This window comes from Triturus cristatus, chromosome 6 (genome assembly GCF_964204655.1).
Source record: "Triturus cristatus chromosome 6, aTriCri1.1, whole genome shotgun sequence".
Taxonomy (NCBI): Eukaryota; Metazoa; Chordata; class Amphibia; order Caudata; family Salamandridae; genus Triturus; species Triturus cristatus.
In genome coordinates this window covers 1,049,896,092-1,049,921,656 of record NC_140589.1, presented here as the reverse complement: position 1 = coordinate 1,049,921,656, position 25,565 = coordinate 1,049,896,092, and the positions used below count along the sequence as shown (strand labels likewise).

Genomic DNA, 25,565 nt, shown 5'->3' with positions numbered 1-25,565 from the left:
GTAGTTATACATATGAACGTAAAGCAATGATACAAGCCACACATCAAGATGTAAAAACTGTGTTGAAAGAGAAGGGGTCTTCATAAGAACTTCTTCCATTTTTTTGACAACTGACAGTTATTTTGCATTAATTTATCGACAGTGAACACTTCCCTGATGTTTTGTCACTTGCAACAGCTGGGTATGTACAATCTTTCCACAAGCCAATGCTTTGTGGGAATAATCCCCAGCAGCAAAACTTGCAGTGTCCAAGCTCCTACAAAACACCAAAAATTGCAGAACTGCTGTAGATCATTTACAAAAAAGTTATCAGCGCAGATTACATTGTACCTTACTATATGTATGGTAAATGGTGCTGTTACCTAAGAATGTAAGTGTGATACAACGATTGCCCACAAAACGTTCTGAAAACAGCCTCTTTATTTAGCAGTTCAATATATCCTGCCCACCCGAGAAGAGAAAACTGAAGTTCAGAATAAGACCAGTTCTTCAATTTCACAGAAGTCATATGGATCTCTTTTTCTTTCCAGTGAATAAGACACTGAGGTCTATGTCTAAAAGAGTGTTTAATGTCCAGGGGGATAAATTAAGGCTTCCTGACTCTGTGAAATTGACCAATAAACTAAAGGTGACATTTGGTCTAGTCAAACGAGCATCTCTTTTTAATTCTGGCCAAACAAGGCAAGATTGATCTATTTTTGCACAGACGGATATAAATGGCACTCACACTCATGTCCACCTATGTTGTGAAGATTACATCTAAACTACTACCATTTTTAAATAAGTCATTTTATTTACATGGTACTGCTGAGACAGCGCAATGAATGTCATTATCGTAAATGACTACAAATATGCATCTACCTTAACCAATGCTGACAATGGGTTTTGTCTTACTTTGAGAAAGGGAGAGAAATGTGATGACTACAATATATGGTTTGACAAAGCATGAATTTCAAGTCCCAAAAACCTATAGAAAAAGTAGCAAAACATTAAACTGGTTTCCTATACAATTAGGATTTCCTTGTACAAGTGCACCTTCAATAATACAATTGTTCCACTTGAGTAAATTAAACTGTAGAGTATCACAACAGCACAGAAAGATATCCACTGAAAGGTTACAAGGCAGAGTTTCACCATGGCGGACATAGTGCTCCCACCATTTCGAGTATCAGAAGCAATGTATAATTTTAATGCCATACAACACTGAATCCCATCGACTTTGTATGTGTTGCTTGCAGTTGTAATAAGGCATCTCCTAGAGTGAGTTATCACAGGTTAGGATCCCAGGTTAGGATCCCAACAGCTGGAATCAAAAGGCACCAATTTACAAGGCTTTTTCCCAACCCACCTTCTGTTATGCTTTGCAGCTTACACTAGTGCATGCGTACACTCCAATAAAAGGAAAACTACACATATATTTGTATACACAGGCAAGGTAGGTTAGTTAGCAAAAAAGTGCTGTGAATATGTTTTATTTTAAAACAATGTCCTTTGTGTTGTAATATTGCAGTTAGAAAGGATTCAATGTGGTGTGAAACTGAGTTTATTTTTAAGGTGAGCCATTGTCTGTCAGTTAAGAATATGATGACCCGTGCTACTGCTAATTCTATAAGCAATTTCTGGTTAAAAGGGACGCATAAAAAACGAAAACTGATTAGAGCCTCCTATGTTCCGAGTGGACAAAAGAATCCGGGTGCTTGACACATGTGGAATAGGTCTCAAAAGAAGACAAGCATAAAAAAACAGTGTGCTCTGAGATGAGCACCAATGTATTCCAACCGTTTGATGCCGATTGTATGTGGAATTATGTACAAAGAGTCACGGGGCACATGTTTGTGTATGTGGTCTATGCATAGCAAGAAACTGCTGAAAGGTAGCAGAGCACTACACTGGGTCAAAGGCAAAGATATAGTCAATGAGTGATTGGACGGGTAGCTGGGTTCTAGGGGCAGAAGAGGAAAGTTGATAGGTCTTGCTGTATTTTTCTTTAAAATCGTTAAAAGTCAAATGTTTGCTAGAATTAAAATCCAAATTCTTACTAGAACACATAAGAAGGATGTGTTTAGACAGCATTTAGAGTTCCTGCCCCATTTACTACTACTGGTAAAATGCGACATTTCGTTTCAGCTCGCCCCATCATACCAGCTGACAGTAGAGCAATACAGACAGGGTCACCTTGGAATCATCAATAATCATCTCACGCCCCCTCGGGTTGTACTGGATTGTAAATAAAGGCAAGCACGCTGCATTACATACTGGGACAGTGATAAAGAGGGCCAGCATCGCTGTAATGCCTGCGGTCTAGGATTTCTGGCACCACAGCTATCATATGTCCTCCAGTCGGTGATGCAATATTTGTATGTGCTTGCCAGTGCCTCAGTGCGAGCTTACCTCGTTTCAGGACTGCTAATTTTACATCATGAGGCAGGGACATCTCTTGGCTTCTGTAGCCTGAATATCATGGCAGGAGACACACAGGCATTGCTGCATTTGGTGTTGATGGCATACCTAACACTGCAGCTTCCTTTCGCGGCAATGCCCATCTGTCCCCATCTTCATCGCCCATCAAGCTATTGAACGACAGTATTTTTGTGTACGATTTACAAAACAGATCAAAGAGAACTTGAAAATATATGAACCGGAACACACAAAGAGGTCCAAGCTCAGTCTTAACTCGTTTTAAGGAATGTCTTGCTTCTGAAAAAGGTTAGCATAGCATAAATGAGACCACTGCCTTTGGAGGTACATATGTTTTTGTTTTTTTTGCAATATAGCAGGGTCTCCCTGTGGGTTGAATGCTCACCGCAAAGATGTTATGGTCTCAGGTTATTTTTCTGAAACCTGCAAAGATCTACTTGAGCCTTTCACCAAACGTAAATTACATTAGGCAACAGTAACATCCGTTATTTACAGCACTTAAAAATGGCAGCAAAGCGGTATGAAGCCTTATATAAAAAACACAAGCGATAAGCATTATTCTAACGTATGCCGGTTTACATTACTCCTAGCCCAGTGCAAATTGACTTTCTTTGGCAGCATAATATTTGCCAAGTGAAAAAAGTTAAAACAAAATTCAACATGTCTCGCAAGTATTATGACTATATTTAACTTTGAGAGGTTCGAGTGCAACCAGTGTAGTGGCATCAGCCAAGTATCGATTCTGTATAAGCCACCATCAATAATTGTCCACTGAGCATACACTGCGATAAAGATTTTCAATCCAATGTCTGATTTAACAACAGGAAATAGGAAAACAACATAATAGTTCATCTTTCTGAAATTAGGATTCCTCTCGAAATAGCCGCATTTTAAGAGAATAAGATTTAGAGACAATGATAGGCAGATTTTGGCGATTAAATTCCCTGTCCAAGAGTCTGTATAAAACACAAAGCAATAGTGTGCACACTGTTGGGAGGAGGCTTAGCACATTAAATCTTGTATTCTATTTGAAGTCTTTTTTTTCAAGAATATGACGTCAAGGTGAAAGGTTATCTATCAAACTGCAGTCCCCAAAGTGATGGCAACAGAAAGGTGATCAGACCTCTCATATTTGATTATAGTTAAAATCACTGCATTGATTATACAAAATTACTGAGGAAAAATGTGTTGTGGAAAAGGAGCAAGGATAAAGGTACTGCCAGATGTAAACCCACTGAGCAATAGTTGCAGTAAGACAGAGAAGTGATGTGGTTGTGTTAAGTAACAGATGCGTCTCTTCGTAAAAACTTACAGAAAATCATTCATGTTGGTAGTGTTATAAATTTGCACCCTGTCATAATAGAATACAAACAGGAAGAATTTATTTTCTAATACGTGCACCTACGATACACACAAACACATTCACATGCATACAAATGGCTAAGCTTCCTGCGCCTTGCAGGAAAGTCCCAAGGTCCTGTACTGGGCAAGAGTCTATTATAATACGATTTTACTCATGTTTACATCTACTCTGAACAGTTCAATTATTAAACATCGATGAGGTTTACACAATATGGGCAACTCTACATAAAACGTACAGAAATATAAGGATTCTGCTGATCTTAAAACACTGAAGACTTCTGACTGAAGATTGTGGGGGCCAGGTGTGCAGCCCCACCACGGATGAAGCGAACTCCGCGGGAGAGAACGGAGCATGCGCAGCTCAAGGACACGGCGTTCATACTGAGGAAAGATTGGCGAGGTCTGCACAGCAGCCGAGGCGTCAGCGTGCTGGAATCACACCACAGAAGTTTGTGACAGGAAGGCGAAAGAGCTGCTGTGTTCACATCCACCGAATGAAAGGGGCGCAGAAGATGACCTCAGTGCCCATCTCGAAGGCAGGCGTCGGTTGGCAGGACAAGCTGGACGGGAGAACCCTTTTCGGCTGAGCGATTTACTTGGCGAGGGCATCTAAAACATAAATAAATGTAAATGATTTCAACATTATGTATTCCGTCGAGATACAATTCAACCACTGTTTTTTTAACCTTGTGAAGCCAATAAAAGTTTCAAGTCTTCAAATAACTGCCATTTTGACTTTCCACGATAAGCACATTATTTTGAAGTAAATATATTGTTACAAATCATGGGGTTACCATTTAGTAGTGAAATATCACAATTTATTTACAAGAGTCGACAAACTGATACTACAGATGTGATCCCAAATAAGAAACATTTTGTAAAGCAGCACCTGTCCTTTTAATTGAGACGACCTGCTTTAAAAAACATCCCGATTCAGAAAGCAAACGCGAGGATGATGGTGCGCTGTTCCTTGCAGGCCACCATCCCTGCATTCACAGCCATTTGCTGGGGTGTCGGAAATTTCGACCTGCCTGTTAAAATGAATTACGCAGGATGTTTTGCAACCCTCTGCCAATGGGCATATTGCATTGTGATTAAAGTACATTGGTCACATCAATAACTACACACCCTTTGGCTATGGGGTTTGAAATGGGCCATAGTACATAGGTCCCTATCTTCCCTAAAGTTGTGCATCACAACATGGATCACAACACGGGCTTTTCCATCTCAAGTCGCCCGTTTTAGGAGTACTAATAACCACTGTGTGACATATATATTGCATATGTTTAAACGTAAAGAAATATATATATTTTGTTCAACTTAGCTGTATATACACACAATGCTGATGCTTTTTCACATGCCCTTAAAATGCAAGCGTGTGTTGGCAAACGATTGTCAATCCATACATCATGTAGCATTTCCACAATATTTGGCAAAATCACCATTACGTTATTGCTGATAATAAAAACGCAACTGCATGGGTTTGTACAGCATGTTCAATCACCCATCTGTTGAAAGTGGGTGCGACCCAGGAAAGCCAATAGGTCTGTCTTTAATGTGCTATGACACACACACATCATTTGTGTGTGACTGTGTTTCAAAGGAATACCATATTAACGCCAGTGCTACTGCTGTAGCAAATACTCATTATGCTTGCTTCTGCTATGTCACAGAAAGGTCTGACTGCTCGTTGATGACTAGGCAAGTTAGCTTCATAGTGGTGTGAGCTTCTAAAAACAGAATCACCCTATTGTAAAATGTACAGGGGTGTACGGACAGCATACTAGTTGAAACAGTGCTTACATGACAGATTGGGAAAGCCTCATTAAGTGAGTCGCTTGACCCATATTTTTAGGCAGCAGTACAGTCTCAGACAGGTATATGGTGGCTTACATGAATAGAACATGCAGAGATGCTCATTGGAACCTTCCACATCAAACCATGGAATATAGTTTAAACTAATAAGCATGGAAATGTACTGTAATGGACCCTTTACCAACAGTTTATTCATCATTAATTAGAGGTTTTCTCAAACTTGCAGGGGGATCTATATTCCCCATTGACTATTCACTGGAATCCAACCCATTAGGAGATCTCCATTTGATTAATTTTGAGCACCTTTAAAAATAATCAAAATCTGAATTTTTAGAAGACACATGTTTGATCTGTGGGCTTCAGCCCACTTACAGGCCTCACGTTTGCTTGCTCCATCATCTGTCTCATATTCTTTGTCATCATTTGTCCCTGGCATGCATGGTCATGCCTCTTCTTGTGTTTAGCCCTCCCCACAGAGCATGGACCAAGTACTTGTAAACATCCACTGCTCTAGTTTTTACAACCATTTTAGGACCAACTTTTTTCTTTCTTTTTCGCCAATCTACACAGTGCTCATGCATTTACCAGCTCCATCTCCTCCCACCCGCCCTCATGCCATGTCCATAGATCCCTCCCTCCCAGTCAATCTTTTCAGATCATCGCTGCTTTTAATTTCTCCCACATCCTCCCTTCCATTGCTGCTCGCTCTTGCCCCATCCACAAATTACCCCCTCTCATGTCACTGCTTTTCCCTTGGTTGCTGCTTTCCATTTACCCCACCTTCTCTCTGCCATCTCTGCTTGCCACCTTCACTACTTTAAACCCCCATTGTAGTCTGTTTTGTTCTAGTGAGTGGTGGTGTTCTGCCTTTTAATGTCCTGTTAGTGTTCTTATTATTTTCTGAGCCTGTGAGTACTAAGTGTGTTTGCACCAAATGTGGTTGTTCGTCAATGGTGTTTATAGCTGGAAAATCAGATCTCAAGTGAATCAAGTATGTCAGAACTTCTTAAGTACCTGTGCCTTCTGTTGTAACTGCATAGCCACGTTTCTCCTGCGCGAAATGATTGAACTGTTCGTGTCTCACCTTTCTGCTTCTCATTTCATAGGGTGGTATTCTATTTCCTATATATTTCCTATATATATATTGATTTTCCAGCTTTGAAAGATCCTTTCTTTTCAGAACTTGCAAAAAGAAAACGGACTCCAGTTTCTTTGTGCTTTTGTAGTTTTATTTAGTGCAAAATGTCGCCATGGTGCGTTTCGGGCTCCGCAGCGCTTGATCACATGACATGACTATGACTTTTTTTCCCTTTTAAAGTGACAGTGCATTCATTCAACGACCATGAAAACAGACTATTGTGCTGTCTTCTAATTAATTTGTTAGCAGCAACGTATATGGTACTTATAATATCACAAAATATATCATCCTTGTGCCATTGTACAATTCTAGTATCTACGATAATAACTATATATATCTATATATATCTATATATATCTATATATATATATATACACATACATACATACACGTGTGTGTATATGCATGGGCATTGTAAAGACTTGCGTTGTAAAAGGATGCGTGGTAAAGATGTGATTGTTGTAATGACCGTATTTTTGAGGCATGCATTGTAATGGCATGTGTGGTTCGGTCATTCACCCTGAACAGCAGATGTTCTGCTAAACAACATCGCTAAAAGACATTCAAATTGACAAGGATAATAGCTCGGGCCTTGCCGAGACCTATTGACTTAGTCAATGCTTGTTTAAACTCTGTGTCTGTTAATATTGAATTTGATTCAGAACATGATCTCCTCCTAATTCTGTTGGATGTGGAGAGCGCACTGCAGGATGTCTGTCCATAATGTTTTGCCTCCCACATAAATTGTAGCATGCTTCCCTAAGAATTTTAATCACTACTGGTTCGAGAAATAAGGCAAATAAAACTGAAAGAGGCAACTCTGTTGAGTTCTTCTAGCAGCAGAGACTTTGCTCACTTGTGAAGAATTGTTTATAATACTTGCCATGGTTTAGAATACTATTTCATTAAGATTGCTACAAATACTTTAAGTATACCAAATCTCTCAATGATAGAAAAAAGAGTATCCCAGCTTACTAAATGAAAAGCCTTTTCAGCATCCACAATAATCAAAGCTGTTTTATGGGAGTCTGATAACAAATTGTCTTCTGCTTCAATTAAGTGTCTTGTATTACCTATAATCTGTCTACCTGGTAAATATCACCCTTGATCTGCATGCATCACATCTTGGCCAACATGAATAAGATGACTGGTTAAAATTTTGGCCAAAAGTCTCAGTATTTAGTAGACTTTTACGTCAACAGGCGGTTTCGGTAAGGTTTTGATCTTGTTTGACATTTTTTTTTACGACTGTTGCTTCAAAAATGAGTTCAGTATAAGAAATTGAGAATTGGTTAGAAGAACCACTATGTCTTTATAAAGCTGAAAGAAGGGCTCTTGTATAGTTAATGCCTGGAGTTCATCAACTCTCCTCAGTGAAGTTATTGCTAGGAGGAAAGCAACTTCCATAAGAAGGAATTCGGATTGACACCTGTGCATTGGTTTAAATGGTGGACCCATAAGTCTTGTAAGGACTATGTTTAAGTTCCACGCTAGTGCAGGTGGGACTCTTGGTGGTATCACTCTTTTTGATCCTTCCATAAAGGCTTTAATCACTGGCACTCTGACTAGAGATAAGTGTTGTCTGCTTTGTAAGTATGCAGCTACTGCTGCTAGATGCAAGCGAATGGATGTGTAGGCTAGTCCGGATTGCTGTAAATGTAACAAGTAACAGATGATATTCTGTACAGAAGCATCAAGAGGATTGATATTGTTACAATAGAGAACAAACCGTTTCCATTTTGCTGTATAACATGCTCTAGTAGTAGGCTTTCTAGCCTCTTTTAGGATATTCATACAGTCTGGTGGTAATTGTAAATGACAGAACTCTATGACTTCAGGAGCCAGATCGCTAGGTTTAGCTCTTTGGTATTTGGATGCCTGATTTCTCCATGGCTCTGAGTGAGGAGATTGAAGGTGAGACGCAGCTTTTGGTGTGGAACTACTGACAGCTCCAGCAGGGTGGTGAACCATGGTTGACATGCCCAAGTGGGAGCTATAATCAGTGTAAGCGATGTTTGCCTGAGCTTCTGAACTACCAATGGAACGAATGGGAGATGCGGAAAAGCGTAAGCAAATATCCCTGACTAGTTGATCCATACGGCATTGTCTTTGGAGAGTGGGTGTGGGAACCTGGAGGCCAAACTTGGGCATTTTACGTTTTGCTTTATGCTTTATGAGGGAAACCCCATTCCAGAAAGTATGGGAGGAGAACCTGAGGATGAAGTTCCCACTCATGTATTTGCTGCTTCTGTCTGCTGAGAAGGTCTGCAATCTGATTGTTTATTCCTAGAGAAGGTGCTCTGCCAGGAGATACATCTTGTGGTGTATAGCCCATTGCCAAATGGCTTGTGCTAGGTATGACAATTTAAGTGAGTGTCTTCCCCTGTTTTTGTATGTAGTACATAGCTGTCATGTTGTCTGTGCGGACTAGGACAGCTTTGCCTATGAGGTGAGCTTGAAAGGCTCTGCGCGCTATAAACAATGCTAGTAGTTCTAGGTGATTTATATGAAGCCTTTTGTGCTTTAGACTCCACAATCCTTGGATTATGTGATTAAGCAAGTGAGCACCTCAACCAGTGAGCGATGCATCTGCTGTTAGCACTATTTGTGGAACAGGGTCGATGAAGGGCCGTACTTTGGATACATTTTGTGGGTTCCACCACTGCAGAGAGCGTTGGGTGTGGTCATCTGCAAACACTAGATCCGTCACTTGACCCTGCTACTGGTTCCACTGACTTGCAAAGCATTCTTGAAGGGAACGCATGCGTAGTCTTGCATGGGGAACAATTACTATGCAAGAGGCCATCATATCTAGCAGTTGCATGAAGACTCTTGCTAGTAGTGGTTGGTTTGGCTGAAACTGAGTGAGAAAAGACTGAATACTGAGAATTCTAGCTGCATTGGGAGAGTCTAAAGCATTTTGAGTGTCTATGGTGGCTCCCAGGTAAGTCTATATGTTGAAAGGATGCAAATGGGACTTAAGGGCATTCACTGCAAACCCTAGTTGGTGTAGCAACTGAATTGTGCTTGAGTGTGTTGGAGACACCTCTGGTAAGTGCTGGCTTTGATGAGCCAGTCGTCAAGGTATGGGAAGACATGGATGTGCTCTCTTCTCAGATGAGCTGCGACTAGTGCCAGGCATTTGGTAAATGCTCTGGGAGCAGTGGTGACTTTAAACGGTAGTACTTTGAATTGCTAATGTTGGCCCTCTATCACAAATCTGAGATATTTGCAATGAGCAGGGTGAATTTAAATGTGGAAATATGCCTCTTTTAAGTCTAGAGTAGACATGAAGTCGCCCTGTTGTAGTAGTGGTAGCACTTGTTGAAGTGTCACCATGTGGAAATGTTCTGACAAGATGTATAGGTTTAGTTCTCTGAGATCCAGAATAGGTCTCAAGGAGCCGTCCTTTTGTGAATTAGAAAATACAGGGAGTATACGCCTGATCCTTGATATTGTAATGGTACAGGCTCTATAACTCCTCTTAATAAAAGAGACTGTGCTTCTTGTTTGAGTAGGTGTAAATGTTCTGGTGACATCTTGTGAAAACGTGGTGGAATGTTTGGAGGATTGGTGGTAAGCTCCAGGCAACAAACATGTTGGATAATTCCTAACACCCATTTGTCTGTAGTTATAGACCGCCAAATGGGGAGGAATTGTTGCAGTCTTCCTCCAGCAGCTGTGGTATAGTCAGGGCAAAATGTGTGGAAGTCACTGTTTATTTGGGGTAGGGGAATTACGGGGCGTGCTGACTTTTCCTCTACAATTAGAATTGTTCCCTCTGTAACCTCCCCAAAAGAATCCTCTTGAAGGGGACGACTGGGTGTTACCCTTATAGGTGGATGTATTTTGGTCTGAGGGTGTGGTCTTAGACCCTGCACGGTAAAATGACCACATAAAGGAACCTCTATTGAAAGGGAAATGGAGAGCTCCCATGGATTGGCAACTTCTGTGTCCTTTTTCATTTTTTGTGAAGCCTGATCAACATCACATCCAAAAATATGTTTTTTGTCAAAGGGTGTGTTCAGAATAAATTGTTGGACCTTGGGCTTAAATCCTGAGATCCTTAACCAAGCATGTCCTCTAAGAAGAATGTTGGTGTTGACCTCTCTAGCTGGGGTATCAGCAGCATCCAAAGCACACCTTATTGACATTGATTGTTTACTAAGTCCTAGGCTCTGGTTCTATGCTCATCTGGAAGACACTGAAGCAGCTGCTCCATTTCATCCCAGTGGGCCCTGTTGTATCTGGCTAAAAGGCATTGTGTATTTGCAATGAGCCAGTAATTGGCCTGCCTGTGCTGCTACACGTTTGCCAGAAGCATCTATCAATTTGGACTCTTTATCCAGACAAGGCGCGTCCCCAGATGTTTGGGAATTAGATCTTTTACGAGCATTAGAATCAACTAGTGAATCTAATTGTAATTGTCCCTTAATAAAAACTGGATCATTGGGGGAAGCCTTATATTTTTTATCAACTCTAGGAGTTAATATGCAAGCACGTACAGGACCCTTAAAAATGTCATCTGTGTGCCTCATTATGTCCTTAAGCATGGGAAGTGTCTGCGAGGACCTATGTGTGGACCCTAAGGTTTCAAACCAAAAATCTTCCTCTAATGTCTCTGTATGTAGTGCCACTCCATGAATCTGTGCTGCCCTATCAATGAGTTTTTGGTATGCTACATTGTCATCTGGGGGCGATGGCTTGGCAGGGTAAAGGTCCGGGTCGTTATCTGTTTGGGGAATTAATAGTATAGTCAGACCATGGGTCTACTGGTAAATGTGTACACTCTTTATCAATGCCATAATATCATCATGAGGTTGTGGAGAATGCTGAGCTGTAATCTGTAGAGGATCGGAAGGAGGAGAGGGTGGTGGTGGAGTGGATGACAGTGGTATATGAAAAGGACTGGTGACCACAGATTTCCTCTTTGAAGTATTTTGTAAGGAGTGTCCTCATCTGGAAGTTTGTGTTTTTGAGATATTATTGCGTATACAACCTGTATCCGGGTTAATATAGAGTTCTTTTTGTTTCCGATCCATTTTTAGTGGGACAACATCTAAATTCGGATCGGACGAGGTATGTTTTATTTTCGTCACCGGTGTTTTTGGTTCCGACATATGATGTTCTTTAGATGCAGAAGATTTCGGTTCCGAAGGCTGTTTCGCTTTTTGCGTGGAAAGTTTCGGTTACGAGCCATATTTTTGCTTCAATCCGGATGGTTTTAGATCCAAAGAGGGCTTTTGGTGAGTAGGTACGGAACCACAAGGCTTGACAGTGTGTTTCAGAGTCTAGGGGAGGAGTCGGAAAAGTAGTCTCGGTGCTGACCTTGGCCAGATGGCAGAGGTGGTGCCGAAGCCTTGCCTTTTTTCTAGGGACGTTGGCTGGGCAGGAGGTCTTCGGTACTCACGTGACCCCGTCCTTGCGGCAAATCTTCGACGTCGAGGTCTATCTCAAGGTCCTTGCTGGAGTCCTGACCAGAGAAGATTTCTTCTTCCTCTGCCGCTGATGCCACCACATATTCTTGATCAGAATGTTCACCGAAGATGTTTGGTGTATATTCGATGCTGTGACGCAGCATTTCATGACGTCAGGCCTGACGATCGCTAAGAGTTTTCTTCGATCTCAATGATTTGCAGGCTACACAGTCTTTCTCCTTGTGCTCTGGAGACTAGCACAAGTTACACACTTAGTGTGAATCAGTGCGCGGAAACTTTGCGTGGCACTGAGGGCAAAATTTGAACGGTGTCCGTTCCATCGACAGAGAGCTGACCCAACGCGGTTAGGCTCGAAGGCAGTCCACGAAGCTTTCCGATAGTAAGTAGTTTTCAGTGAAAAAAAAACAACACGCGGAGAAGTGGGAACGCGCACGAGAACGATACCATTGAGGTAGAGAGGGTTGCGCGTCGAGGGGAACCGAAGAACAGTTTCAAACTGGAGCACAGCAACACACATCCGAACCCGATGGCGGAAAAAACAATCTAACAATCTAACAATTGAGTCGATGCCCATGCGCACTATCACCGAAAGAAGGAGTCACCTCACCTCGTGACTGGAAAGTCTTCTTCGGAAAAAAACAACTTATAAACATGCGGACCCAACACTAGGTGGCAAGAGTATGCAAAGTATAAGATCTACAGCTCACATGCGTTGAACATCAATTTATCACCTTACAACAGTGCCAAAATATTGTCTTAAAGATTGAAACAAGGGTGCTTAAAAGACGAGAAGATGCAGTTTTTTTATGGATTTCAGATGTTTTGAATTCCTGAGCATGTAAATGCTGGAAGGTAACTCAGAATTCATTTAATAATAATTGTATATTGTTTTTTATCACCTTCCATAAGGCTGTTTACAGCTTTACCTTATCAAAGTCAGACCATATCCTTATGAAAGAGCTAAAGCAAAGACTCCTACTTTTGCAATTGGCAAATGGTATTGTATTAATTACTGAGCTCTTTGCTTAACAGCATAGAGAATATGGAATTAAACTGACTGATAAAATGTGGAAGGAAATATCCCAATTCAGTAAATAATCTTTTCATGGTGCCTAATATCGTCAAAATAATTTTTACATGAGTTGGACACATTCTTATATGCCAAAGTTGCAGCCCAAGCTCTTTCTCAACAATTCACCTTATTATTTTTGATGACAAAACAATTCAATAGGTGATTGGTGGCATAAATTAAGAGTCCTAAACTACAACCGTTTTGGATCCAGGTCTTTTATGACATCAGTAAAAAAAAAAACAGGTAAAGCTATTAGACCTGATCCCTACATAATCTTATTAGGTAGCTCTCTTGATTGGTAAGGTCTTTCGAGTCACAATAAGAAATGTATATTTATAGATATCTCTGTTGCTCTTTCATTAATTATGCAAAGATGGAGGTCTCTGCTTGTACCATTTATTTATTGACTGGGAGGGGGAAAATGCATTCAATAATCGTTTATGAATCATTTTATGCATTGAGACTAAACTCTATCCATTTGAAAAGGTTTCGAGATATTTCTGTGAATCAATTAACTATTTTTTGCTGCTGCCATTCTACATAATATGATGGTGTGCCTTATTTATACATGTTTTAGATTATGAATAATGCAAATTGTCTCCACCTAGATAATAAAAAAACATTGAAGCATGGTTTTCATAAAGGGCCACTGTTGCTGTTGAAACTCTGCTCCTCAATTTGAGGTGAACAAGCGGTTAGAACGGGCACCAGACATGAGTTGTGTGGTAGATCAGTAATGAGCTCTGGAGTGCACTTAAGAAATCAGAGAGTAGAAGAGTAACAAATTGCATAAGTATAATGTAAATGGTTATAATGCTAAGTGGAGGAGAAGTTAGCAAACGAAAATTCTGATGAGTAAAAAACTTTCTAATCAAACATAGCTTAGCACTCCACTTGCAGAAGAAAATGAAGGACGGTAAGAGGTGCCTAAGAAAAAGCATCCAGATAACATGAAACTCCAGGCTGAGACTCTCTGCATCTAACCTTCATGGCACTAGGGCTCTGGAATATAACACATCAATTATGCCACCCTTACTATAGCCAGCAATTTAGAACAATCACCTGAAGCCATTGCATTAGAATAAGGTTTGTTGTAAAAACATCTGAAAGACTTTAAGGACAACAGGTTATAGTAGCATCTCCATTACTCCAAGTCCTGGGCATAAAATTCCCTATTTGAATTGATGAGGAAATGTTTCCAAAAAAGAAGATTTCACAGGTGACTCAGTTAGGATTACATAAGTCTCTGCACAAACAACTGATCTAGTGCTGATCCACACTGCTGGCGAGTTCAACAGATGAACGGACAATGGGGATGAAGGGTAGCCAGGAGACTTACTGTAATTGCCATCCCAAACATCTTTGCACTGATGCTTTGGAAAGGAGAATAGATGGATCAAGGCCTCTGATGAAAATGAAAAAGGGACAGAAGGCCCTCAACCAGATGAGGACAGATGTATTTAATGTTCATGATTCCATTTTTAAGGACAAACATACAGGAGCCAGCGGTTCTACCTTGGTCTGACACAAAAGTCCAAAAGACTCCCAACTTCGCCTTCTCTAAGTGAGGCATTGATCACAAATGGATATTTGGTTTATCAAGCTGCAGGCAATTTATTTACGCTGCCATACGAGGATTTGAGCAGTAGCAGTAAAAAGTGAAATTGAGAGACTGTAGGAGGTGAAATGAAGAGGGTCTGTTTGTCACCAGATGCCCACCCTCAACTTTGAATGTGATCCACAAAACCCAGACTGCTTTGGCTCAGGCAGAACACATAGAAATACTAGGATTGTTGATGCCACCGACACCTCCATACATTCATCATCAACAGAAAGTGGCAAATCAACTCTACTCCAGTGTCCAATACACAGTGTCGCTACTGAAACACAAAACGTTTACCCTGAGCTGCTCACAGACTTTAACTGACCATTGTAGGTAAAACCTCTGTGACATTTTCTGTGTAAAAAGAGGAAAATGAGCAGATGCCGCCTTGTTATTTCCACCAATACTCTAGTTATCTGTTCCAAACCACAATGTTTGACTTTTCAAAATCAAATGCTAGAGGTCAAAAACATAAAACTCTCAAACTTCATAAAGGTAGTACTTCACATTATCATTTTAAATGTACCAGAAGTTTACATACATAAACCTCTTAAAGCATTGGGAAATACAATGTTAGCACGACTGCATGACAACGGTAGGCAGGGGGATTTAAGAAAACTGAACATATTTTTTATTGCGGAGTGTAAGCCACCCAGAGATAGAAAATATGGATCGAATAATTAAGAAGAAGTCAAGAAGCGACAAAGAACATTGTTACTAATTATTAGTAATATATACACCTTACTCAACAAATCTCTCTCTAGGCCTACCTTTAAATCTCCAAGCGGTGTCCACCCATTTTTCACCCTTTACTTTGCTTTTCTTGTCACATCTGCTAGCATCCTTCACGATTGACATGGCAGGACCCGCTCCTTAGCCTTCAAAATTATTTTTGTCCACTTACGTATGTACTTGGTACACTTGGACTCACAGCCTACCCAAAACTTGGAGCATGTGCCCCTCCTCTTACCAGGACTCCACCATCCTTGTAGTTATTTCTTCATATTAATTTAACATTTTGAGGTTTTCTGATGGATGTTATTATGTGTATGAAGTTATGCTGGAGACTCATAGTAAACATTATGTTTTAATGAAAGTGGAAATCTACTTTGAGATTCAATGAGCATTCCTTTGGGAGGTGATTTGTTTTTGTCTGAAGAGCCATTTAGCAATGAGGCCAGACGATGCAAACAAACATGCAGTATTTCAGTATAAACATTAAAAATACTGGTTTACCATCAGTTTCAATACACAAATCTCAAATGCTCTGCACATTAACCTAAATTATTTTACTTCTTAGATAAAAATGTAAGGAAATATTCCAGACTTGCTATATCAACTTTTAAATAGTAAACTCTAATGTATTAAACAAGTTATCTAAAATAAATCAATATTTCCCAATCGTAAATCAGTTAGCAAATGAATAAAAACAACAGGCAAGGTAGTTTGACTTATGAATCCCATTACGTGGGACCTACATTTTTAATTTTCAGTCAAAAAAGAGTTATTTGAATCATACCTCTGGGAAGTTGATTTTTTCAGTTTCTTGCTCACATGGATTCCTGGCAGGATTGGGTGTGTTTTGAGAAACTTCTTTTGTTGGGTGCTCGGTCTGAAGCATTTCCAGATACTGGTTCAATGTCTCTGTACCTCTGACTCTGAACTCAAAATCTGATTGTGTCCATTTATCGTCAACGCCTTTAAAGTGACAGAAAGTAGGACCTTCTGATTTTTCAAAGTTTTTTAAAAGTTTCTCCACTACACCATAATTAGACCTGGAATCAGCAGATCGTGGACGACCAGATAAATTGGTTGGTCTCCAATCATGCTCATGAAGCATCTGTCGATAGCTGCTGCTGCCTTGGAAGCCATTAGTTTGCTTTTGATGCCCTGATGCTGTTATAATGCCTTTAGAACAAGCTGTCTCCCTCTCCCTACATGATAGCAAGCTAGGATCGGACAATCTAACTTTACCATCAATGCCAAAAGAGTTATCTCTGCAGCTACACAATGGATTGCTGGTCATTTCCTTTTTAGCCGTTAGCGTTAAGCACTGTGGACTGTCTGGCAAAGCAATGGTGCATTTTTTAGTTTTAAACACTATCCGGTTAAACTCGTCAGTCTTTGCTGATAGTTTCCCATTACTTAAGAACTCCTCAACATTATTCACGCACTTCCTGTCTGTGCTACAAGGTGAGCCCCTATTAGCACTCCAGCCATTGATGTAATGCGGACCCACATCACAGATCTTAGTGTCTTTTTCAAACTTGCCTCCACTATGTACCAACTTTCTTTGAGAGACATTTGCATGGCATACAGAAGTAGTACTCTTTTTCTCCGAAAACGGTGAAGAAAAACCCTTTGTAGACTTTTTTGAAGGCATCCCTTGATTTGCCTGTGAACTGGCTTTACATTTGGTGACAAAGTCACTGCTGTCAATGCTAGTCCCTGATATACCCTGTTGAGTTACCCAGTTGGCGCCTAACACTTGTGGGGATACATTATAAGTTTGAGGGGATACTGTGAGCGAGTTTGATAAATGCCAGGATGTGCTCCTCGGCGGAACAGGTGGGGCTTCTTTGTCTCTAAAAGTAGGCTTATCCATGTGGACTGCATCCCCATTGATAGAACTGCAAGGAATGGTTTTCAATTCCGAGATGGTAGCTTTCTGGTTCTTCCTGTTGTTGAGTTCTTCTCTTTGAGACATTACTGAAGACAGGCTTTGGACACTGGCAGGCACACAGCTCATCTCACTTTTAATAGGCATATTTTCAGGTTCTTCATATTCACCCAAAAGTGGATAGGATTTCATTCTGTGTACAAACAAAATGTATATTTTAGGTGCCAACAGTGCAATCATAGTTGAATCAACAACACTGTTACAATTAAGGCCATTGCTCATATCAAAAGAACACATAAACAAGAAGGAGAAAAGCACATATCACATCACAAAATGGCAAGTAAGCTTATTTAGTATTTATTTGTGTCACACTATTTTTAAGCATGTCATTTTAATGTGTCTTTCTATAGGCAATGGATGGAGGAGGCACAGCTGCTCTTGTGCTCCTCGATCTGTCTGCCGCTTTTGACACGGTTGATCACGTTCTTTTGCAGCAGCGGTTGGAGAAGTTGGGGGTAGGGGTATGGCTCTGGCTCTACTGTCCTCCTTTCTTAAGGATCGGAGATTTACGGTGTCACTTGATGGATTTGACTCGATTCCTTATATCCTGCCATGTGGAGTGCCACAGGGCTCTTCATTAAGCCCCTCATTGTTCAACATTTACGTCTCTGAACTGGCTCCATTGATCCAGGAATTTGGGTTTAGTTTGACGTCATGCGCCGATGATACCCAGATTGTGGTGGCTGCATATAAACATCAAACCTCTCCTTTCCAGCATTTCCAAAACTGTATGGTTACAATTAACAGATGGATGAGTGCACATTGCCTCAATGTTAATTCCGAAAAAACTGAGGTTTTGATCTTTGGTCACATGCAGCCAACTTGGGGCAATCTGTGGTGGCTGGCAGAGAAGGGAATACCACCTAAACCAGCAGTCAAAGTCAAGGACTTGGGTGTATGGAATGACAATAAATTAACACTGTCAGCAGACTAACAGTATTGTCTCTGCCTCATACTTTCTTATAAAGAAAATAAGGAAGATCCTTCCGTGCATCCCGGCGGATACCAGAAAAACGGTGGTAACATCTCTCATCCAGTCCAAATTAGTCTACTGAAATGGGCTATATCTGAATGTTCAGGAGCAGTGTCTAAAGGAGCCTCAGATGGTCCAAAACACAGCAGCATGTCTATTGCTCAATATCCCCAGCCACAAAGTGGTATCTAAGGAAATACGCATTTTGCACTGGCTCCCTGTACCTCAGCGTATTAAATTCAAGGCACTGTGTCTCGTCTACAAGGCTTTGAATCACACAGGCCCCTCTTTCCTCCAGAACCGTTTTGTATGATACCAACCGACCAGACATCTATGGTCTGCAGGGGTCAGACTTCTTATAGTTCCCAGAATCCGTACTGCGCATTGGGGTGGCCATAGTTTCCACTACGGCACCTCTAAGCTTTGGAACTCCCTTCCAATAGAACTCAAACGCTAGCTCCCTAGTCGGTTTTAGGAGAAAGTTAAAGACCTGGCTGTTTCAGGACTAGACGCTGTGCATGCTTACTGTTGTCTCCAGCGCCAAGACACCTTTGGGTATTCGTGCGCTTTTACACATTCCATTAACATTAACATAAAGATAGGTTTGGTTATGTAACCAATGTACACGTCATTTTCACAATAACTAATTCCAACAAGAAACCACACAATCCTGAAACTGGTTTAAAATACTTTATGTATTAAAAGTAAATATGCACTTGTTCTTTATACTTTTCAAGAAACACCTTTAACAGTAATTTTGATTCCTTGGAAAATAGTTAATATCCCATAACTTGCCACAAGCATGACCTGTTATTTCAGCACTCAAGAGATCCACTCATATAATAGTGTCATCAGTACAGATGCACATATACACACACACACACATACCTAGGTGTAAATGCGAACACATGCAGAGATTTCCACACCCACCACTGCTGCAACATTTTAGGATTTCTCGAATACAGAAATCATGAGTTCCTATGAATATGGGATAGAAACGGAGTATGGCACTACAGATTAGATGTAAATATCCTCTGCAGAATGATTTGATAAAACCTCAAAAGCAAACCAGACACAGCAGGTCTTCGAACATTAGGAACTCTCATTACCTCTTTTACATGCATGGTAAATACTACATAAATTACTATTGAAGATAAAAAGTGATTTGAATTCTCATCTGAAAAGTAATTCTATGTTTTTACACTAAGATGTAATAAGTTGGCCCTTTTGGTGTTCTTGACATACGTCTTTAAGAAGCAGTAGCTAGGAACTATCAAGAAGGCTTATGTGTATGTATGACTATAAAAAGTGAGTTTCCTTGTGCAAGTAAATAACAATCAATGTCGACAAACTACTCAGAATAATACATGGATAGTTTTTTCCTTCACATTTACCTGAAAGGACAGGCCTTTAATGTAGAGAATATTTAAATCTTACAGACAAATATTTCTGTTTGTAATGTAGAGGATATATTAATCTTGATAGGTAAATATTTATCAATGAGGATGAGTCACCCAATCACAATAGCTTCGAACCTCTACTTACACAATTTAAAAATCATTCAAGGATCCATGACTATCAGCCAACAAGGACAGCATCGTCATCTGAGCTCTGCAGCCCACCACTAAAATCACTAGAGCCAAGGTTACCATAAAGTTTGTAAACGGGGCCTGAAATCCTGGAAAACTGCTGACAATGATGAGTACAGGAAGGATAAGGATGACAAAAGAATGTTGTTCGATAAGTAAAAGAGCACGACAACTACCTAATTGCAATCAACTATCTCTTTATGAAATGAATACACAAGTTGGCCAATCTCATCCTCGCTTACAAAACTCGTTACAGAAAATAATTGTGTTACTTTACTACCTCTAAAACACAGCATGACATACATCACATGACCCTCTTCCACACAGGCAGGCCACAATGCATGATTACCTTCATACCAATCACATTACATGCATCTTTCTCGGAAAACAAAACTTTGAGCCTTTCTAACTTCACATTAGCATGTTTTCTGTAAATATGTAGCCAATCAATCTATCGTCTTGGAAGTCACGTTATTCAGATGTTTTCTTTAAGATTTGCACATTTCCATTTGAGGTAGGGAATGATCACTATAAATAGAAAACATTCGGGCTTTGTTAGTTGCATGTTCACAATAACTAACTCCCCCTACAAACCACACAATCGTGAAACTGGATTATAATACTTTATGTGTATTTAAAGTAACTACGCACTTGCTTATATACTTTTCATGAAACATCTGTAATAGTAATTATTATTTCACTGTATATAGGTAACCTCCCATAATTCACCACAAGCACAAACAAAAACTGACCAGATATTTCAGCACATGAGAGATTCACTTGTATAAGAGTGCCACCAGCACAGATGCACATATATACATATACACACATACATGCCTATTCTCTTCATACGTCGTTGTCAAAATCCCAGAGTTATCATTCAGGAAGTGCCTTTTGAAATATCTGTATGATGAATTATCTGGTGCTGCCTCCTCCTTCTACCTCTTCTTTCAGACGACAATCATCCAAATCATAACATCTCATGCAATATTATAGCTCCTTGTTCCTATTAGAACTGATGCTCAGCAGTAGCCTCCAAATGTTTATCCGCAGGTCCTTCCTCTAAATAAAAACCTTCTATAGCCTTTAAAGTTGTCCATTACCTGTTATAAGTTATTCATCAGTATTGCAGTGGGTCGTTTAAGATCAGTCTCCCCCACAGCTTTGCCCAAAATATTTTTGTTTTGTAGGGACCAAATGGAAAATCGTATTTAGTGGAGGTTGATAGTTGAAATAATTCAGATCCATTCACCATTTTCCTTAGAGGGTTGGACAACTGAGTGTTGTAAGAGCAGGTGGTCTTTTTAAAGCTATCTTATATATGCACATTTATACACTTTCGTCTTCAAAGTTTTTTTCAGGTCAGTTTAGGAGTCTGGGGCTTCCTGTCAATGCTCCTACAGTCAACGAGGTAGTGCCATCTTCATCTATGCTAATCTCACCTCATTTTTTTGTGAGATCCTCGACCAGTGCATGGCCACTCATGGCATTGGAACACATGGATAAGAAATGTGTGTTTTGCTATCACTAGGCCAACAGCAACAGTTTCCCTTCCTATTAAAAAAAAAACTTGGACAGAGAGCAAGGTTATAACTAATTTGTGGAAGGTGGGGTGTGTGAGAAAAGACTCTAATGATGGGTCATGAAGCAATCATGACGCATTATTTGGCGCCTGTTAAGAGGTTAGGATTTCAGTACAGTATCTGATGACTGGAAACTGTGACCCTACAGTCTTTTTTATACTAAACTATAAAACCTTTACCGGACTGCAGTATTTTATAAGCACGTGGAAGGGCAGCTATTTACACATGTCAACAAAATAGGGGACAGGAGGGTAAGTTTAAAGAGGTCCAGTGTACATACCCTAACAACTAGTAATGCAAAAAAGGGTACAAAGTTCCTCTAGTCGAAGAAAGAAATAGGGGGGGTTGTTTGTAGGACTGTCATGTGTCACGGAGGGGGGGAAAACCCTTGTTGGAACTAGGGCTCTCACACACCCAGCAAGCTAGGTGTCATGCTTCATCATTTGAGCCTGCCCCTCGTCAGGTCGGCGCTGCAATTCCTGACGGGCTCCCAATAATGGGGATCTTTTGTTCCTGCCGAAGGGTGCTGTGGGGGTGAGGGGCCCTAGAGTGTGTAGATGTAGTGAAAGTATTTAAAATAGGTACTGTTGGTCCACGGATGAATATTTATTAAAGTGGTGAACAGCCTAATTAAAACAAATGGAAATTGAGGTGGGTATAGCCACTAGTGGTTATGTAGCTAGTTATGTATGCCCTACGCTCAAGAAGATCAACATGTTTCATGCCTAGGTAGCCAAGAAATGGTCACGGCAATTCCTCAGGATCAAAGATACGAACTATCTACAACAAAGGTGTGTGAATTCTACATACCTAACAGGTGCTTAGAAGTAACCTAAAAAATAGAAGAAAAAGACAACACATGACAGTATATCACATAATAAAATGCACTCACAAGATAAAATCAGCTCAAATCATCAAGAGACTGGTGGTATCATGCTCCCAAGTGGGTAGTGAAGAGTCAATTACAAGGGGGCGAAAACAGTGACAGGACCATGGGTAGAGACAGGAGGAAAAAACCAGGTGAAAAACTCACCTATGCTACTGACAAGACAATCTTGCAGCAGTGACCGGCGGGTAAAAGGACTCCAACGTGGGTCCTAAGATAAAAACCGGAAAGGGGGGAAATTTATAAGGACGCAAAGCCGGGTCCCGTGCACGAAGAAAAAGTGAGGTCATCCCATGAACCCAAGGGGGTGAGTATAAATCAGGAAGGTAAAGGCAGCCTAATACCTCGTAATGCACTACCATGGGCGGTGTGGTGTGCAGCCATGGTGGCCCTCATACCCAGGGGCTATGGTGTGTCACTGCCCAGATGGTCAGAGGGGAAATTTGCCATAAACTCATGGAATCCTCATGAACATTGCGGTGACCGCCGTAACCCCTGGCAGCGGATGGGTCAGTGCAAGGACGGTGGCGCCCACGGTGTCATAGAAGTGGAATTGGTGCCAAAGAACCCCTCCGTAGATGGAGACTCACCTCAGTAGGTGTCCGGATGTAAGGAAAGGAAGGAGCGCGCTCAACTCACCTGCGTCGGTTGACGTGTGTACTCATAGACCTACCCCTGCCGCCGGACCTGGGATGGGTAAAGGAGGCAACGGGTGTGGGTCAGATAAGGAAGCTGGAAGCCGTGAGGAGCATCACGTGACCGCGGGAGCCGGGCCTCATTGGAGGAGGAGTTGCGGTCCGTGTAGCCATATTGGAACAGGCAGGAAATCCATCTGCCAGCATCCGGAAACAACCCGTGACCGCAGGGACAGGTCCCCATAGGTGGAAGGGTTGCGGTCCGGGTGGCCATGTTAGTGTAGGGAAATAAAAAGAAAGAGAAACTGGCAGCATCCGGGAGGTATTGGAGAATTGCCATCAACCCGGGTAAAATAGAAGTGGAGACTTGGGTAAAGGTAACAAACACGGCGGCCATGATGGGACGTGAAGGTCGTGTATACACTTGGGGGATGCCAAAAGTACATATATACATAAAACCAGTACGGCATTAGTCCGCTTGGGGAAACAAAGAAAAAATAAAATAAAAATAGTAAATTAAAAATTAAAACAGGAAGGTGCAAGTGAGGACGCCTGTACAATACAGGGGGGGTTAAAACACCGAAGGGGTCTATCCAAAATCTAGTCTGCTACTAGGAGGTACAGTAAAGTCACGAAAACGTGCAGACGGGAGTGGTAAGGGGCAAAGGTCACAGGACGTGGCTGGACGATTGTGTGAGATGTCAATCACACAAAGTTAAATAGAAGACTCAAGTAATATCAGGGAGGATCTCATCCAATGAGCGCAGACCATGGGATATCATCATTTAAGCCAGTCAGGTGTGAAGATAGTCTGAGGACCCATCTCTGTTCTAGCCTGAACAATGCATTCTGAGAGATCTGTGGGTGCGCTTCTAAAACCACCCAGCTGATAACATCGGTATGATGTTGCATTTCTTTGAAGTGCGTGTGGAGTTCAGTTGTAACTCTCTGACAACGTATGTTGCTCCTGTGTTCCGTTATCCTAGTCTTAACCATGCGGTATGTAGACTAAATCGCAGGGGCATTTGATCATATAGATGCAATTTTTGGTGTTGCAATTGGTATGTCTGGTCAGTGTCCAGTGGAAGTCATTCTTGAAAGTGATGTCCTTGCAGGTGATAGTCAGGTTGCAGACTACACAGGAACCACAAGGGAAGTGGCCTCTGACTGGGGGTAAATCCCACATTGTCCTTTGTGAACCAGTCGTATTCAATCTAGGTCTAGTGTGGACCAATAGGTCCTTGATATTCTGTGTACGTTTATAGGCAAACCTAGGTTTAGGTATGTTGAGATTACCCGTCTCTAGAATACTCCAGTTTCTCAAGATGATCTTCCTAATCCTAGTGGAATCAGGTGTAAAGGAGGTGACACAGGTCAAGATGTCAGTTGCAGGTTTGGTGCGTGTTTCAAGGAGTGCCTCACGTGGGTTATTCTTAGCCCTTTTCATAGAGTTATGGACATGTCTAGTGGGATAGCCCCTGGCCGTCAGGTTAGTTGATAACACCCTAGCCTCTGTGTTATAGTCAGATACCCTAGTGCAATTGCGTCTAATGCGTAAGAATTGCCCAAAAGGTAAGTTATCCCTCAGTGTTTTGGGATGGTGGCTGTCATAACGCAGTAGACTATTGCGGTCGGTGGGTTTTTTGTACAGTGTGGTGGTAAGGGTGCCATCAGATAGTGTGATGTTTAGGTCCAAAAATGGTATTGAGTGTTCTGATATTGTGTGGGAAAATCTGAGGAACTCATTTTGCTCATTAATCCATTGGATGAAATCTACACAATCAGTGTGTGTACCGTGCCAAAAGATGAGTATATCATCAATAAATCGTTTCCAAAGTGTGATGTTATCATGGAAAGGATTCGAAGTATTCAAGATCATGTTCTGTTCAAAATCTGCCATGTATAGACACGCTACACTGGGAGCAAAGGTACTACCCATAGATGTACCTTGGCTTTGATGGTATAGTTGTCTGTTGAATTCAAAGAAATTCTCAGTTAAAGCCAAGGTAGCACAATCAACAATGAATGTGATTGGTGTGGGTGATGACCAATCGAGTGCCCGTAGTGTTGACTCAATAACTGCCAATGTGGCCCTCTGGGGAATGTTCGTGTAGAGGGCCTCTACGTCCAAGGTGACAAGATAGTCAATAACACCTGTGTCTGGGAAGCCATCAATGATTTTGAGGACATCGGTGGTGTCTTTGATAAATGAAGGTGTGCCTCGTACCAAAGGTTGTAAGAAGTGATCACAGAACTTGGACAAATGTTCGAGAAGCGAGCCAATGCCAGACACGATCGGTCGTCCTGGGACCGGGGTCGTCCCCTTGTGGATCTTAGGAAGGGTATAGAAGAAGGGGACCGTGGGGTCACGAG

General features: G+C 41.2%; 1 protein-coding gene across 7 annotated transcripts in view; it reads right to left on the bottom strand.

Annotated features, from left to right (window-relative positions):
• Positions 1-402: 402 nt before the first annotated feature.
• The window catches only part of KIAA0408 (KIAA0408 ortholog), a 165,737-nt gene continuing 140,574 nt past the window's right edge, over positions 403-25,565 (bottom strand). For all 7 annotated transcript variants that reach the window (XM_085611855.1, XM_085611854.1, XM_085611853.1 and 4 more), the window contains 2 exons: positions 16,366-17,659; positions 403-4,389 (listed from right to left, as the gene is read on the bottom strand). In XM_085611855.1, coding sequence (XP_085467981.1) covers positions 4,216-4,389; positions 16,366-17,659 — 1,468 coding nt within the window. In that variant the 3' untranslated portion in view covers positions 403-4,215. The remainder of the gene's footprint in view (positions 4,390-16,365; positions 17,660-25,565) is intronic.